Source organism: Lutra lutra, chromosome 7 (assembly GCF_902655055.1).
Source record: "Lutra lutra chromosome 7, mLutLut1.2, whole genome shotgun sequence".
In the NCBI taxonomy this organism is placed as follows: domain Eukaryota; kingdom Metazoa; phylum Chordata; class Mammalia; order Carnivora; family Mustelidae; genus Lutra; species Lutra lutra.
The window spans coordinates 42,909,857-42,928,984 of NC_062284.1; the positions used below are offsets into that span (position 1 = coordinate 42,909,857).

Below are 19,128 nucleotides of genomic sequence, written 5' to 3' on the forward strand. Positions count from 1 at the left end.
TTTTGATCCCAGGACCCTGAGATCATGACCTGAGCGGAAGGCAGAGGCTTAACTCACTGAGCCACCCAGGCGCCCCATGGATTCTCAATCTTTAAAAGAGAAATATGAACCACCTGGGTGGCTCTGTTGCTTGAGCATCCAACTCTTGATTTCAATTCAGGTTGTGGTCTCAGAGTCCTGAGATCCAACAAACCCTGCACTGTTCCCCAAATTAGACCCTTATTGACAGAAAACTGCCTGATTGCCAGCCTAAATGAAAACAGGGAGGTATTTTAGCATGAGATAATGACCAAGGATTTCTTCTTTGCCCCAAGCCCCAGTCCTAGGAGAAAAGATGTCACTTTAACTCCCTAGAACTTTTTTGTATATTCATTCCCAAGTATGATATCAACCAAGATATTACAACTGCCTGAAAAGGAGTTAACTTCACCATCTTCTCGGCTTTACTGTGGTTGAAAAGAACAACTGAATCAAATACTTAAACTGACCCTTTAGTAAGTCTGAAGGACAATTTGAGAGATGGCCCCACAGTTGTTTAAGAACTGTGAAGCTGATCTACCTAAAACAACTCACTGATGTCACCTACCTGATACCCTTTCTTAGCTATACTCCAGACCCAGGAAAAGTAGACTCATACCAGTGAGGGGGTGTTCTAAGAGGCCTGGATTGCTGACACATTAGGCAGTGGAAACTACCCACTATGGCTATATTCTTGATTAAATAGGGGTCGTTGTAGTTAAAGTGATGATCACACTTTGATGTTAAACTGATGGATTTTTTTTACTATTTTTCTTGTTTCTTTTGAAATACTTCCAGCATAAAGGAAAAGCGGACAGAATACAATAATCTTCCCTGGTGTACCTATCATCTAGCTTTGTCAAATCTTACAAGTTGCTATATTTCATTTAGATCTTGTTTCCCCATTATAGACAAGGTTGAATCCCCATGTTTACTTCTATGAGACCTATTACCTCTATGTTCCTTTTCAGAGAAAGATACTACCCTGAATTACAGAATTATTCTTCCCATGAATGCTTTCTTACACTTACCACCACTGGATTCCCTATAAATAATATATAGCACTGTCCATTATCTTGCTTGTTGTACAATTCAAAATAACATAAAATTGTACTATCATTTTGCAACTCAATTTTTTCCTAAACATTTTTATATTTAGGATATAACCATTTTGTTTCATATAGTTTTAGCTCACTCACATTATCTGCTTTATAATATCTACTGTATGAATATATCATCGTTTGGTCCACATTCTCCTACTGAGAGGACATATAGGTTTTACTCTTGCTTTCAGCAAACCTATAACCACATAATCTTTGAAAGCAAGGGGAAAAGGTCCAATACTAGACCTGGGATCTAATCTCTTAACAACAAGGGGGAAGTTAAAAGAAGAGTCACATACTCTGCAAGAGAGAAGTCTTAATGACTACTCTTAATAGACACTCTTCCATATACTGTATCCAATCATAATACACACAGGACCTTTCATCCCTACAGCAAACTTCAATTTTAACTTCTTCCCTAGTAGAACTTGCTCCTTTGTCCCTTTCTGTTTTATCTATATCTAACTCTGAAGTAATCACAGGTATTAAAAATGACTAAATTTTTATTTATCATACACTCTGTTTAGTTACTTTCTCTCCTCCCTTATCCCCTACTGCTTGGCTTAATTGTTCCACCCAAAGACACAAAAGGACCATAGGATTCCTATACCTCCGTAACTTTCTTTGACCAGTATTTCTCCCTGTGAGCCAACACATGACCTACTAACTACACTATTACAAATATTTCTACACTAATATGCTTACCAAATATATATAGTCATCTATTTAAAATGTCCACTTTTCTAACTAAAAGAGTGCTTCTGTACATTAAAAATACTCCTATGTAGGGGGTGGGGAATGGGACATCTGGATCTTAAGTGACTGATTCTTGATTTCAGCTTAGGTAATGATCTCAAGGTCATAGGATTAAGCCCCATGTCAGGTTCCATATTCAGCATGGAGTCTGCTTGTCTCTCCCCATCTCCCAGCTTGTGCTCTCTCTCTCTCTAATTAAAAAATCTTTAAAAAAATACTCCTAAGGTATTTTGAATGTGATATCTAAATATTACTTTATACTGTCTTAACATTCAACTGCCTAAAACTTCAATAGAACTTTCCAAAATTACTAATAGTATTTTCAGTAGACTTCAATGGGTTTTATCTCAGACTTCTTGCTGGGTTTACCAGATATGTGACTGAAGTGAAATAAAGAAAAGTATGAGAATTAGGATGACCTCATTTTCAGTTAATAAAGTATTCTTTCTTCACTTTAAAAAAAAAAGATTTATTTATTTGAGAGAGACAGACAGACAGCAAAGCAGGAGGAGCAGAGGGAGAGAGAAACTCAAGCAGATTCCATACCTGCGCCAAGTGAGGCACTCAATGCAGGGCTAGATCTCACAGCCCTGAGATCAGACCTGAGCCAAAACCAACAGCTGGATGCCCAACCAACCATGCCACCCAGGAGCCCCGGCTTCATCACTTCTGATGTACGCTAGAATGGCACTGTGGTCAATGATAAAAGCCTACCTAGCAATTTTCATATACTGTATACATACACTTACCAACATAGGTTTTAGTTTTCCTTTTATTTCCATCCCTGGAATTTGCACATACCATGCTGCTGCTAAATTTCGCTGTATGGACAAAAGCATGTTGACTGGTTTTAAAATTTCAATTTCATGTTGTGGCAAACCAGCCTGCAAAATAGTTCTGAAAGATAAACAAGAATTTATTTTATATTTTTGAAATTTACATTTTAAAATGAAGACTATCATATTGTGGAAGTTTCCAGTTTTCCTAGATACTGAAGGTTGCTATCAGAATTCCTTAACACATGCTTCTTTTCACAAATCAATGCAAATCAGAATAAATCAAGAGCTTTCTAAAATAAAACCTAGGTAATATTGATTTCAAAGATAGAAAATATGACTATTACACTATTTGCTACTTTCACAAAGACTGTTTAAATATTAGCAACTAGGGCAGTGTCATGCATACAAATGTTAACATCCACTTAAACTTGGAGGACAAAGAAAGTCTACTTAATCCTTAGTTTTGTGTTATTGGTATTTCTCCAAACTCAAAGGGAAAAACTCACCAAACCTACACATTAAGCAAACATATGGTAATCGTCATTTTGAGCATGACTGCCAACAACCATTTGTACAATGAAATGAGTATTCTTGTCATTCAACAGACCTAACACTTTCCCATTTGGATTCAATAATCCTTTAGGTATCACACTGAGAATTCCCAAATGTGACGATGTTTGGAAAGGAAAAAAAAAATCTTAACTTCTATTACATTTTATTACATCTATAGAAAATAGTTATATGCCAAGTGAAAAATAAAAATAAATCTAAAGTAAGTGTTATTTAGTAAATTTTAATTTTATAATAGGAAATTTTTATAAAATGGAGAAAATCACGTTATAAATGCCCAATGTAGTAAGACAAAACAGAGATTCTATGAGGTGCACTAGTATTACCACTGACCAAAAACCAATGGTTGTGGTTTTATAATTATGAAAAATAAGGAAAGAGAACCACAGACCATGAGAGTATTTTATCCCTAGCAAAGATTTTATGAGAATTCTATTTCTAGCACTAGTATACAAATGAATTATATATTTATACCTGGACAACTTCAACTGCGTTAGCTCAATGTTCATCTTGTCAATGACTGGAGGAAGAGAATAATGTTCCATAGGAACTAAGCTAAATTTGTTTTCAACTCTGATTAAACCCAGATCTGCTACAACAGCATTTGGTGATACTGAAGACTGAGGAATGATAATAACTGGAGCTTTCAAGTTAATATCCATCAAAAGGCGAAAACTCTTTTGAGCCAAGTCTTTCATGCTGGAAGCAGCTCTTTCTGCAGCCTGGGCTGTAGCTGAGCTCAAAGCTTCTTTGGCAGTTTGGAAGTTGTTCAGGAAGTTCTGTTGGAAGAGACTGATATTTAGATTTCCTTAAAATAAAACAGGACTAACTTTAAAAAACACTTATTTTGAAAAGCAAAACTAAATAAAATAATTAAAAGAGATGCTATTTGTGATTGTATATATGGAGAGTGTAAGTCTAGAAAGACACACTCTGAGATATTAACAATTGTCACTTCTCATGGTTTAGGTAGAAATCCATGACTTACAAGCCTTGAATAATAGTCCCGCAAAGAGGCATAGACAGATTAAAACTCTTTAGCCCATGATGGTTACATCAAAATAATTAAAAGAAAATAATTTTATGGCCTTGTTGATCACAATTATAATCAAAAGTTCTAAATTCCAATACTAGTCATTCTTGAAAAAAAAGAAAAGCTAGATACCTTTAAGGGTATTTCATAAAACACTGAAAATGCCTACATTAATACACCAAAAAAGTACTTTTAAATTATATACCTATGGAAATGTGAAAGAATGGTTAACAATGATAATAAAAATTCACTTGGTTATCCATCACGAAAAGGATTTCCTTCACTATAATATTCTGTTCAGCATCTGAGTGTTCATCACACAGTCCTATTAGTAAATATTTTGACTAAGTTCAAATGTATAGGCAAAAATATTTAGGTCTCAATGAAAAATAAACACATTTAAAAATAAACTTACCAAAAGAGACATGAAGAATTTATGAACATAAACAATTTGGATACAACCCACTTTGAGACTAAGTTTCCCGTCTACTTTAGACATATCAGCATAGGCATTTCCTTCTGTAGCATCTGGATAAAGAGTCATTTGGAACCTAAAAACTTCATCTCCCAAAATAGAGACAGCCTAAAAGTATTAAATTAACTGGTTATTACAAGAAAAAAGCTGCATTATAAACAAGTTTCCTTATTAAAAAAATCCTAGATAGATGAAGAAGCACCATTTAAATTCAATCCTCAATAAATTGTTAAAAACATTTTACTTAACAATACTTTTTCCTACTTCTACAAAAATTGTTTTAATCAATGGAAATATCAATCACTTAAATGGCCAGACATAACTTACGAATCCCCTAGTCTATACATAATGTGAAAGCACATAACCATATTCATGGTCAATCCTTAACAAACTGCCTGACACATAACAACTAATGGATATATAATGAAATGAATAAAGGCATCTCAAACATAAAAATCAAAACTAAGTTTTGGGTTTTTTTTTTTTAAAGATTTTATTTGTCAAAGAGAGAGAGTGAGAGAGTGTGCAGGAACAGGAGGGAGGAGCAGTGGGGGAGGGAGCCTGATACAGGACTGGATCCCAGGGACCCTGGGATCATGACCTTAGCTGAAGGCGGACACTTAACCATCTAAGCCACCCAGGCATCCCAAAAGTAAATTTCAATACAGAAATTATTTTTCTGAAAGCATTTTTTGATGTTTATTTTTTAGTTTCTATTAATCTGTACATTCTAATTTTTGTGAAATAATTTTTAAATTAATTTTTGAGGCATAATTTGCATATAATAAAATGCACTCATTTTCTACATAAATACATTGACAAATTTTGACAAATTTACACCACCCATGTAAATACCACCAAAACAAGATATAGAACATCCCATCAGCCCAAAAAGTTCCTTTGAGCCCCTCCCCTTCAGCTAATTTCTTACCCTCCCCCCAAACCAGATCCAAACAACAACTGATCTGCTTTCTCTTACTAAATTAGTCTTTCCTAGAGCTTCAGTAAGTGGAATTATAGGATATGTTCTCTTCTGTGTCTTCCTTTTCTCATTAAGTGTTATGTTGAGATTCACTCCCATTACACGTTTCACTATTTTTTTTCTTTTTTATAGCTGAGTACTATTCTACTTTGGATATATCACAGTTTGTTTATCCATTCTTCTCTGGATAGGCATTTGGACTGTTTCAGTTTGGGGTTATAATTAGAAACTTGTTAGGAGTGTTCACTTTCAGATTTCCATGGACATATGCTTTCATTTCCTTGGGGAAAGGCACAGGACTGGAATTGTTAAGTTATATGCTAAATATATATTGGGTTCTCTAAGAAGCTTGAAACTGTTTTCCAAGGAGATTATATAATTGTACATTGCCACCATAATAAAAGTTCCAGTTGCTCCAATCTATGCCAATAGTTGGTATTGTCAATTTTTTTAATGTAGCCATTGAAATGGGTATGTATGTCCTTGTGGCTTTAATTTGCATTTACCTGATGACTAATGTTTTTGAATATCTTTAATGTGCTTAATGACCATTCATAATCTGTTTGTATGATGTATCTTCTAACACTTTCCCCAATTTTTCATGGGATAATGCCATCTTATTTTGGAGCATAGCTGGTTTTTCTTTTTTTTTTTTTTAATTGAAGTAGAGCTGACAAAATATTTTGTTTCACATGTACAACATAGTGATTTGATTGGCATACATTGCAAACTACTCACTAGAGTAAGTCTAGTTACCACCTATCACCATACAAAGTTCATACAGTATCATTGATTGTATGCCCCATGCTGTACTTTACGTCCCTATGACATACTTATTTTAAAACTGGACGTGTGTACCTTTTGACCCCCTTCACTTATTTCATCTCCCCAATACCTTCTCTTCTGAAAACCACTACTCTATTTACTATGAGCCTGAGGGGTTTTTTTGCTTGGTTTTGTTTTGGTTTTTAGTTTCTGCTTATAAATTAAATCATACCATATTTATCCTTCTCTGACTTCTGTCATTTCACATAATTCCCCCTAGTTCTATCCATATTGTCACAGATGGCAAGATTCCATTCTTTTTTATGGCTGAGTAATATTCTATTATGTATGTGTGTGTGTGTGTGTGTGTGTGTGTGTGTGTATCAATCACATCTTCTTTATCCATTCATCTACTGATGGACACTTACAGTTGTTTCCACACCTGGGTTATTGTAAATAATGCCGCAATAAATACAGAGGTGATGTATCTTTTCAACTTAGTTTTTTTTGTTTTTTTTTTTTTTAGATAGATACTCAGAAGTGGAATCATTGCTGGATCATATGAAAGTTCTACTGTTAATAAACAACACCTCCATATTGTTTTCCATGGTGGCTATACCAATTTATATTCTCACCAATAGGGCATGAGAGTTCCCTTTTCTCCACATCTATACCAATACTCGTTATTTCTTGTTTATTTGATAAAAGTCATTCTGACAGATGTAAGGTGGTATTTCATTACGCTTTTGATTTGCATTTCCCTGGTGATTAGTGATGTTGAGCATCTTTTCACATGCCTGTTATCTACCCATATGTCTTATTTGCAAAAATGCCTATTTAGGTCCTTTGCTCATTTTTTAACCAGATTGCTTGGTTTTTTGATTACTGAGTTTGTATGAGTTCTTTACATATTTTAGATAGTAACTGTTTGTCAGATACACAATTTGCAAAATCTTTTCCCGTTCAGTATCTGCTTTTTTGATATGTTGATGGCTTCCTTTGCTATACAGCTTTTTAGTGGCATGTGGTCACATTTTAAAAATTTTGCTTTTGTTGTTCTTGCCTTTGGAGTCAGAGCTAAGAAAACATCTTAGCTAAGACCAATGTCAAGGACCTTGCCATGTATGTTTTCTTCTAGGAGTATTAGATTCAGGTCTTAAATTCAAGTCTTTCATTCATTTTGAATTAAATTGTTTATATGGTATAAAGATAGTGGTCCAGTTTCATGCTTTTATGTAGCTGTCCCATTTTAATGACAGTCTCTTACATGTAGCTGTTCAACACATTTACTGAAAAGACTATCCTTTCCCCATTATATATTCTTGCCTCTTTTGTTGAAAATTAATTGACCATATATACATGGGTCTATTTTTGGACTTTCTAGTCTGTTCCACTGATCTATGGGTCTGTTTTAATGCCAATACCATACTGTTTTGATTACTATAGCTTTGCAGAATAGTTTGAAATCAGGGAGTATGAGATCTCTGGCTTTGTTCCTTCTGAAGATCATTTTGGCTGTTTGGGGGTCTTTTGTGTTTTCATACAAATTTTTAGAATTGTTCTAGTTCTATAAAAGATGCCACTGGAATTTTTATATGAATTGCACAGTCTGTAGAATGCTTTGAGTAGTATGGACAATTTAACAATATAAATTATTTCAATCCATGAGCATGAAATATGTTTCTACTTATCTGTGTCTTCTTCAATTTCTTTCAACAATGTTTTACAGTTTTCAGTGTACAGGTCTTTCACCTACTTGGTTAAATTTATTCCTAGGCAATTTTTCCCCAAGATACTTTGTTCTTTGTGATGCACCTGTAAATGGGATTGTTTTCCTAAATTCTCTGATGGTTCATTAATACTGTATAGAAATGTAACAGATTTTTTATGTTAATTTTGTACCCTGCAACTTTACTGAATTCATTTATTAGCTCTAACAGCTTTTTGGAGTCTCACTTCCCTTGTGGTTTGATGGCTTCCTTTAGCGTTCTATTTATATTTCTTTCTTATTTTCTTTTGTGCATTTACTATAAGTTTCGCTGGGTGGTTACCCTTAGGTTCACATAAAACATCCCATGTAGATAACAGCCTGTTTGGTTGACAGACATTTAAATTTGAATACATTCCCAAACTCCACATTTTTACTGTCCCCCCTAATATTATATTTTCATGTCATATTTTATACCTTATCCTTTGTATCCATAAAATAATTATTATAACCATAGCTATTTTTACTACTGTTGTCTATTAACTTTTTTTTTTAAGATTTTATTTATTTATTTGACAGACAGAGATCACAAGTAGGCAGAGAGAGAGAGGGGATGGCAGGCTCCCTGCTGAGCAGAGAGCCTGATGCAGGGTTTGATCCCAGGACCCTGGGATCATGACCTGAGCCGAAGGAAGAGGCTTTAATCCACTGAGCCACCCAGGCACCCCGTTGTCTGTTAACTTTCATTCTAGCTTTAATTAGTGGTTAATCCACTTTTTACTATATAATTACTTTTTCTAGTAAGATTTCTATGCTCTCTTGTTATTAGTTAGTGCCACTTCTTTTCAGCTGAAAAAAGTCCCTTTAACATTCTTGTAATCCCAATTAATCGTTACAAGTTCTTTAGCTTTGTTTGTCTGAAAATTTTTTTCTCTCTCCTTCTATTCCAAATGATAACCTTGCCAGGTAGAGTATTCTTAGTTGAAAGTTTTTTCCTTTCAGTTCTTTGAATATGTCATGCCATTTTCTGGCTTGGCAAAGTTTTGGCTAAAAATCTGCTGACTGCCTTATGTGGTTTTCCTTGTACTTTAACAAGTTATTTTTCTCTTGCAGCTTTTAAGATCCTCTTTAATTTTTGACAATTTAATTAAAATGTGTTTTAGTGTTACACTCTTTGGGTTCATCTTATTTGGAATTTTCTGAGATAGTCCCTTTCCCAGTTTAAGCAAATTTTCAGCCATTATTTCTTCAAATGGACTTTCTGTCCCTTTCTCTCTTCTCCTTTGGGGATTGCTATAAGGTGGATATTATTCTACTTCACGTTGTCTCATAGGTACCTTAAGTTATCATCTTTTTTTTTTAATTTTTTTTTTATTCTGCTGCTCTGTGTGTGTAAATTTCATTGTTTTGTCTACCAGCTCACTGATCTGTTCTGCTTCATTCAGTCTGTTGCTGAGCCCTGGTATATATGCTGGTATATTTTTTAAATTCAGTTATTGTATTCTTGGGCTCTATGACTTCTATCTGGTACTTTCATATATTTTATATATTCTTGTTGAAGTTCCTATTCTAGTCATCCCCTCTTCTGCTGAGTTTGGTGAGCATCATTATGACCATTACTTTGAACTCTTTATCAGGAAAACGACTTATCTTTGATCCATGGAAGGGTTTTTTTTTTTTTTTTTTTTGAGGTTTGCCTTTGTCTTCATTTGAATACATTCCTCTGCTTCCTCATTTTTCCTGATTCTCTGTGTTTGTTTCTGTGTATTAGGTGAAAGAGCTACCTCTCCCATTGAAGGAATGGTCTTGAACAAGACATGACCAATGGGGCCCAGAAGCAAAATCCCACCTAGACACCAGAGTCGGGCACTCCAGAGGCATCTCTGTGTATGCTGAGGGTGCCTGCAAGCTATGGCAGCAAGACTACATCTCTGCCTCTCCTACTCATCTCGATGTGGCCCTTTTATCATCTGTTGTGGAGGGCTACTCATCTAGTTTTCAAGACTTTTTCAGAGAAAATTATCTCACTTGTAGCTCTAGAATTGTTATGGCTGTAGGCGAGGGGAGTTCAAGATCTTCCTACCCTGCCATCTTGAACAGCCTCCTTTTCCAGAAACGTATTTTTTAATTACCTTTTTGTGAATGGACAGCAAGTCAACATTCGTAATTACTATGTCCTTAAGTCTCGCAAACATGTCAGTCCGCTTTGGCTTCACAGAAATAGAGGCATCCATTCCTAAAGGAAACATAACATTTACAAACTTTTCACCCAATCCAAGTGAAACAATTCAGCAGTATTTAATCAAGTTAAAAAATATACTACCAAGATAGATAATGAATAAAATTACTATTACACATATTAAATACATACATACATACGTACATACACTTCTATGTATGAGATGCCTAATAAAGGTTACAATATCTTTAACTGTTACAGGTGTTTCATACATAAAAGTGGAAATTTTAAAGACAAAAGAAACTGAATTTCAAAGAGAATCACAGCTCTCCAAACAAATAACCTATGCATTGACAAGATCACGAGTGGTCATAGAGAAAGACACACACTGTTTCTTAAACAGCCATCTCACAAGCATTTATTATGAAAACTAATGCTTTGATAATTGAGCATAAGTGAATATAATTTGATGGATATTCATTCTACAATAAATACTTAAAATATAATCTTTCTCTCCAAAATATTTTGGTTATTCTCATAATTTCTGAAGGCATAATGATTTCTAAAATAGCTCCTCAGTAAGAGAGAATACCTATAGCTAAGAACCACTAATAAGCTCAACTTATTACCATGCCACCCACGAAATAGATACTTAGTTTAATATTTGTTGAACAGTACTTATTTTTAAATCTTTTCTCAAGTGCTTACATGTGCCACTTTTCTAAATATATGTAAATGTACATATAATTCTACAAATAATTATTATAACTAGCACAGCAATCCCATAAATAATTATTACAACTACCTCCATAGGGAACTAAGATGCAGAAAGGTTAAGTTTCTCAAGGTCAGCTAATAAATATTAGCTTGAATCAAAACTTGAATCTTGGCAGATTGGTTCAAGAATCCATGGTATAATATGAACCTATCCTTTTATCAAGCTGTTGGTGAATAATGCTTACAAAATTTCTTTTAGGTACTTCTAGCCTGATGCTCTATATGTACAAAAGACAAGGGAAATAAACATAGTTACATTTCCTTTATTTAGTGAGGTGTTGTAAATATTAATTCCTCAGTTTAAATTAAGGTTATATGATTCTGAAAATACAAAAGGAACATAAGCAATTAAGCCTTAGATTTATTCTAAAATTTGAAAAACACATCAGAAATGTTTCATGTTAGCTGTGAATCATAAGAAAGTCACGTCTAACATTTCCAAGTACACCTTTGAAAAGTTTGTGCAAGTTTTCAATATAAGCAAACAAAACAATGACTCCTAAGAAATCTACCATACACAAGCTTACTCTTGCTGGAGGTCTATGTAAAGAAAGAGAACTACCTACACCAAGGAATATCTTTACTTACCATGTATTCTAATATCTGCAGTGTTACACTTCTGATCACAGACAAAGATATTAAATGCATTTAATTCAGCTATAACCTTGAAATCAAACACATCATCTTGAGAAGTACTGCCAGATACTAAAAAATAATAGAAAACTGGTGATTAGCAAAGTACAAAGATGAAACAACAGACTAGATAATGTAAAATTCACAAAAAGTACATTATGAACTATGAAGAATCAAAAAGGCTTCTATTAAGATAACATATAATATGGGTTTTGACCTAATTTTCAAATGCCAATCAGAAACTAGCATATTCCCCTCCAACTTAAGAATAAAGGCAACCTTTACTAGCACCTTGAAAGTACAATTTGCTAGATGGAAAATTCCCTATAATTTTTCTTGTGGAAAAAAAGATCCAGGTCTATGAGACATAAATATAAAGGGCTAAGTTAAAAAAAATACAAAAAAATTTATAGTGCGTGCGTGCGTGTGTGTGTGTGTGTGTGTGTGTGTGTAAGAATCATAATCAAAGGATTCCCTTAATCTACTTTGGTCCAGGTCTTAACTGATAAATTTAGTATTTATTTTTCTAGAGATCTGTCTGGCCTGAAGGAAACAGACCTTTTCCTGCAATACTGTAAAAGCACAGGACATTAGTCCTTAATCATCTTAATGATAACAGTGATTTTTTTTCCTTTAAGATGTAAATCAAACCATAAAAATATAATCAAACCATTAAAATCAACTATACAGCATAACTGGGATACTGTTTCTTTGGATTAATAATTTTTGTAGTTTATTGTGAACTTAAACATCACTCTTTCATTTATTCAACTGTGTGTGAACAGGTATGTATATATGCATGTTATATAAAGAAGCATTTCCAGATATTAATACAGCAAGTACATTAAAGACAATAATAAAACTCTTTAACTCTAGTTTATAGTGAAAGTATTGCTCTGATCCCTGGTTAAAAAAAAAATCTGATCTTTATATCAGATCTAATATTACTAAGAGTTTTATGCTTTAAAGATGCCAGTAATACAGATGTCATTCAAATAGGTAATGGTCTGAAAATTAAATTATTAGATGTTAGATATTCATATCATATAATACAAAAGAAAAATAATTTAAAATACATTGGCTTAAAAACAGGTGCATGTTCACTCAGCTTGACATCATATCTAATTCCTAGCACAAGCCATATGCTTGAGGAACATGTGCCCATAGCTGTGTGTGATTTAAACTCAGTTTTGGTTAGAAACCAAAGTGAGTCTGTCTCTTCCATGATCTTCTTCCTTTTGCGCCCTGCAAAGCATTTTAAATCACTGAGCACCAGGTAGGTTTCCATGACTGACAGAAATGGGACTTTGTACTATGCATAACAGTATTCATATTCTAATTTCTTCCGTTCTTACTTGCACTGAAGTGAAGGCTGGAGAGACATCAATGCAAAGTACGTACTTTATTTTCCATAAAAGATAGGCAGTGAAATCAAATACAAATACATGATTCATTTAAAAAATTTATTTTAAATCCCTCACAAAATTATCCTATCCCTACCACAGGGATAAAATTTGCTTTCTTTTGAAACTAACTTAATCTGTCAGAGCAGCTGTCATATTAAGGGTTAAATATTTGTCTTAGTTTGAAAATATAATTTTATTATATGATTATTAAAAGTTCAGAAAGGAAGTATTAGACCATGACTCAAAAGTAATTACCAGCTTTGACAACGATACTTCTGGACTCCCCAACAAGTGGTTTCAGCTCAGATTCTTTCTCAGAAGAGGAAGGTTCAGAGGATGGAACAACAGATGATAAAAAATCCATGAAGGATAGTAAAGCTTCCAAATGAAGTACTAAGTCTAAGGATGAAAATGAAACCTAAGATAATGAACAATTAGAAAGACAGATTTCAGATCTGGTGACATTTTTATGTTAAGCTTCAACAAATACAAATAAGTATATGTTGAAGAATAGTTCATTTAAGAAAAGATCAATTAAGGTCTTTTTTTTTTTTTTAAAGAACTCATTCTTACAATGTTACTCTCAACCACACAATAAACCAACACTCTGCCCCCTCTCATGTCCAACTCTAACTCTGACCTTAATTGGTGGGTTTTTAGAAAGAATGTAGGAAGTATTAACAGGCCTTAGGCCAATCACATTTCAGATGGGTCCAAGACAGACTATATAAGCTTAAATGTATTGTAAGCAATATCTGTACTGAGCCATGCTTTTAGCTTCATGCTTAATTTTATTCTAATCCTAAAGCCAATATATAATTCAAATGTTTAATACTTTCATCAGCACTCAGCCAAATAATCATGTATAAAATTCCCTTAAAAAGTATATTATTTGTTGGTAAGGATGTGGAGAAAGAGGAAGGTTATAAACATAGATTTAATCATTAATGTAACATTGCCTTATAGTAAATTAGAAAATATTTACCTTAAGTCTCTGTTTTGTATTGTCATGAATGGTTTTAAATTCTGGTCCATCACTGTCTGCCTAGAAACAGTGGAAGATTAAACCACTGGGTTGAAAACATTAAGAATTCAAACATTAAAAAAAATACATATACCTATATATGTGTATATATATATTTATATATGTATTTAGTGAGATGTCATAAATATTAATTTATATATATTATACATAATATATATATTTAGTATATATATACACATACACACTCACATACATAGATATATATACATGTGCATACATATATATGCTTATATATATATTCTCTTCTTTTCAAAGTATGCTATGAAAACACCAAAAACGTATTTCTTAGCAGCAAAGAGGCATGTGCCAAAAAACTGAACTATTTCTCATCTCTCACAATATAGAAGCAAAAACTCAAATTCCTTATCCTACTTAGGAGTAAATGCTAAAGGTAGAGGAAAATGCTAGCATATCTAGATTAAAACAAAAAAGTTCTGATTACCACAGAACTTTGTACACACTCACTTATTCAACATTATAAGGTAATTCACAAGGTTATTGTTGGATGCTTGCATAACTCACTACAATTAATGGGCTTTAGAATGAAAAATATTAGGGAGGAAATTGAAATATTGAAATATTAAATATGGGAGAATTACATAACTTCATACATTCAGATATTAAAGAATCCTAGGAAGAAACCAGATACCTTTGTCAGTGACATTTTCAGCAGGGGCTCCTTAGTTACATTAGAAGAGTTAATAATGTAAAGTGGCTCTCCAGCAGAGTCTAAAAATAAAAAACACAGGGCAGCTCCTGTAAGTATCTCAAACATTTCAAATGTATTTTAAAACAGAATTTTATTGTATATTAATCATACTTCAATAAAACTGGCTTTGACAAAAAAAAAAAAAAAAAAACTGAAAAACATTAAAAACTTCGAAAAAAAAAAAAAAAAAGCCCCCAAACCCAGCACTAGTCAATTATAACTTTTGTAACATTTGTACTACTGGTATTATTCATTTGAATAAATCAGAAAGAATATACTGAAGAATAAAGCTATGAAATACGTAAACTAGGGATTATTCTTAATATGTTTACTTAAAGTTACTTCATGGAGTTCCTATAAACTTTAAACATCCATAGCAACTTTAAAAGTTGGCTTGATGCATGTTAGAAAGTGGATTTGAATGTATTTTACTTCTTGCTAAATACAGATATATATATTTAGATATATTCTTACTTTATGGTAACTACATAGATAATAAATTTTTAAATTACAAGTTCCTTTTCATCAAGGTAGTAAATTTAATTAAATAACTATGGTGACATGAATAAAGGTGTTTACTATTGACAAGAAGGTAGTGATCACTGCCTATAACATGAATAATTTATACAGACTATACTCCACACTCACCAGTGAACTCAAAGCATCGCATACTAATTTTTTTTAGATAAGCCTTAGCAGTCAGGTCATAGGGTTTAACTTTAGCTTTCATTCCAAGTTGCAGGATATTCAGTTCATGTAAAGGCCTTCCTTTCTTTTCTGCTTTTTTCATCAAAGTAATCACAACCTAGAAAAGACCCAGTATTACCACAAACAATTCCACTAATATATGATGAAGGTAAGTCAACAATTTCATAACTGTCCAGAGCAACATAATAAAAAAATTCACACAATGTAAAGATGTGTACTACTATTTGTGTCTGGAAAATTTCCTAGTGTTATTAGAAGGTACTTTTATTTAAATTATTTTTAAGGGTTGTATTTATTTATTTGACAGAGAGAGAGAGAGAGCACAAGCAGGGGGAGCAGGAGAGGGAGAAGCAGGCTCCCCGCCGAGCAGGTATATTTACTTGTACAGACTTCTGAAACACTGCCACTATATTCTAGTGATTGTCAAGGTAAAATTTGAAAAAAACAAAGTAGCTCTGCCTAGAACCAGGAGTTCTATTCTGATGGACAGCCTTTCATCTGGAAGTCTATATCATAAACGGTCAACCTTTATACTAATCCTAAGGTAAGATTTCTCAGGCTTGACACCATTGACATTTTTGGCTGGATAATTTTTTGTAGCGAGGGAGCAGACCTGTGCACTGTAGGATGTTTAGTGGTAACACTGGTCTCTCACACTTGTCAGCAGCTCCTTCTCCCCAGATAGTGACAACCAAAAATGTCTTCAGACAGTGTCAAGTATTGGCCTTGGGGAATGTAAATTGCTTCCCCTAATTTCCATGTCCTCAGGGAATAATATTTATTACAAATGATATTAAAAGCAGCCTATGGGTTTTCTATGCACAAATGTTAATGAAGCCCATTTGCAAACAGAATGATTCCTCTGTCAATGTTTTAATTATTAAAGCTTATGTATCTTCAGTAACTCTAATATTAACCAGAAAAACAGTAAAGTTTTAAGATGAAGGAAATCAGTTGCAAAGCATATATTTCAATAAGAAAAGTAGAATCCATTTGTTTTAAAGTTTATTATTTTTAACTAAGAGGAAGAACATAACCTCTCCTATTAATGATGAAGGGATTTTGCAGGAAGTTCTTATAAGTCCCTTTATCTACTGTACTTCCTCATATTCTCACACCTTAACCCTGCCCGAGTCCCTTTTCTGATCCCCTTTTCTCAGACTCTACTTACTCTTCCTTAAAGGTTCATCTCAAATGTCACTTCTCTTCCCTGACACTCTGAGCCTGCTTAGATGCCCCCTCCTTACCATCACAGACACAAGCTCCTTAGGTACATTTTTAATGGGAGCACTTCCAAAATTTTAATTGTTTGTTTTCTTGTTAGAAATCAGAGTCTTTGACTTTTAATTTTGTATCCTCAGCACTTAGCACATGCAATGAATATTAATGTGTGAATACAAAAGAGGAAAATCCATTTAATATTTCCTCAAAGATCTGCAGATGGAAAGCAGATAGTGGTAATACAACACTTAAAAAATGTAGATATACCGTGTTTGTTCTATCAAGGGTTTCTAAAATTTGCAAAGGATTTCTGTCACTACTTCCTTTTCCTGACTTTCTTATATGGAATCCAAAGCAAGCTACACCCCAAGTGTCCTACAATCATTTAGAAAGCATGTTATAGGACATGTTACCATGTTCTCTGTGAAATATTGTATACCTCAAATAGAGCTCATCTTTCATAAACTCTCAAATTTACTACAAACTGCACTGCTACATACAAATTATTAATAGCCTATGTTAAGATTTTTTCATGCATATCAATAATCTATAAGTCTTAGTAGAGGTAATTCCAATTATCTATTATTTATTCACTTTACAGAAACAGATGAAAATTACACACCTCTTTGATTTCAAAATTCAGCAGCACATTAATGATGTCTATAGATCTCATTTCTTCCACTCCAGCTGTTAAAGTAACTTGCGAAGCATGTATATCTTGTTTTGCTGTAGAGGTTTCAAGTGGCCCTTTAATTTCACCTAAAGATTTAAAAGAAATTCTTTCACTTCTACCCACACATTTTTTCCACAACATTCCTGGTCACATTAAGTAGACAAATGTTAATAAACTAGAGAATACTGCAGAAAATACAGAATACGAAGTTGTTATGGGGAGGTCAAGAAAGGTTTAATAAGGGAGTTATCATTCAGGTAGAGCTTAAGTATCTCCTCACACAGAGAAGACATTCAAGAATAAGGTTAAGAGATTGTGGGGAAATTGTAAATAGCACATCATGATAGATTTTGGAAACAGAGTTTGATACGCTTAAATCATGAGGAGGATAACAAGAGTTAAGGCTAGAAAAGAAAAAAATGGGAGGGATGGTTACAATCTCTTCTACCATACAAAAAAGCAAAAAGAAAGCTATATGAAACTGATATTGTTGTGCTAAAATTCACGTACTCAGAAATGCAATAAAATTGCTTTCTAAACTGTAATAGAGAAAACTAATAATAGCTATTACTTGCTAAGTCCTTACCTCTGTGCTGGTCGCTATGCTAAGGGCTGTATATGGATTGTCTCACTTCATTCTTTTATCAACACTTCAGAATAAAAACTTTACTGTCCTCATTTCACAGATGAGCAAATTGAGGTTCAAAGAGATTCAGGACATTGCCCAACATCACAGAGATGGCAAATGGTAGAGTCCAAACTCCTCAGTTTCATGATTGCCTTTACTCTCAACTAACCTTCAATAACATTACATTAGTTACTAATATTATTGGAATTAACATTATCTATGATCACTAACACAAGAATCCTATACCATAAACTGTACCAGAAAACCATATCGAAAACCACTGCTGTCAATTATTAACTCTGAGAAAGAAACACACAGGGTGAGGTTTCTTAACTATCACCTTATTCCAACACTCTTCCAGAGTGTGATCCAGGGGAAATAATTTTAGCAAATATTTTGCTTTTACAAATTTATAATTCCTGGAATAGGCAAAGATTCTTAAATAAGAAATAAAAAGCACTAAACACTTTCAAAAATGATATACTGGAACTCATTACAATTAAGTAATTCTACTCATAAAAGACCCGTTAAGAATGAAAAGCAAATCATAGGGGTTTGATGTATCTATGCCTATATCAACACAAACACATACAAAACACAACCAACAATGGGCTCATATCCAGAATGAACAAAAAACTCCAATATATCACTAAGAAAAAAAAACTCAATAAAAATAATGGTCAATAGACTTCAATGGTCATGTCATTGAAAAGGATATCCAAATGGCCAGTAAGCCTATGAAAAGGTGTCAGTTTCATTAGTAATCAGGGAATAAATAAGAACCACAAAAATACTACTGCATATCAGCCAGGATGGCTAATTTTAAATTACTGACAATACCAAAGACCAGGGATAATGTGAAACAACTAGTAGTCTCATACATTGCTGGTAAATTGGTACAACCATTCAGAAAATCATTTGGTATAATATGGCATAAGTTACTGCAGCTAAATGTAAGCT

At 33.4% G+C, this 19,128-nt stretch overlaps 1 protein-coding gene across 3 annotated transcripts in view; it reads right to left on the reverse strand.

Moving 5' to 3' along the window:
- VPS13C (vacuolar protein sorting 13 homolog C) overlaps nt 1-19,128 on the reverse strand; it is a 187,272-nt gene that overhangs the window by 69,160 nt on the left and 98,984 nt on the right. For all 3 annotated transcript variants that reach the window (XM_047735663.1, XM_047735661.1, XM_047735662.1), the window contains 10 exons: nt 17,490-17,626; nt 15,587-15,743; nt 14,879-14,958; nt 14,170-14,229; nt 13,440-13,602; nt 11,734-11,850; nt 10,322-10,425; nt 4,675-4,842; nt 3,701-4,005; nt 2,627-2,774 (listed from right to left, as the gene is read on the reverse strand). In XM_047735663.1, coding sequence (XP_047591619.1) covers nt 2,627-2,774; nt 3,701-4,005; nt 4,675-4,842; nt 10,322-10,425; nt 11,734-11,850; nt 13,440-13,602; nt 14,170-14,229; nt 14,879-14,958; nt 15,587-15,743; nt 17,490-17,626 — 1,439 coding nt within the window. The remainder of the gene's footprint in view (nt 1-2,626; nt 2,775-3,700; nt 4,006-4,674; nt 4,843-10,321; nt 10,426-11,733; nt 11,851-13,439; nt 13,603-14,169; nt 14,230-14,878; nt 14,959-15,586; nt 15,744-17,489; nt 17,627-19,128) is intronic.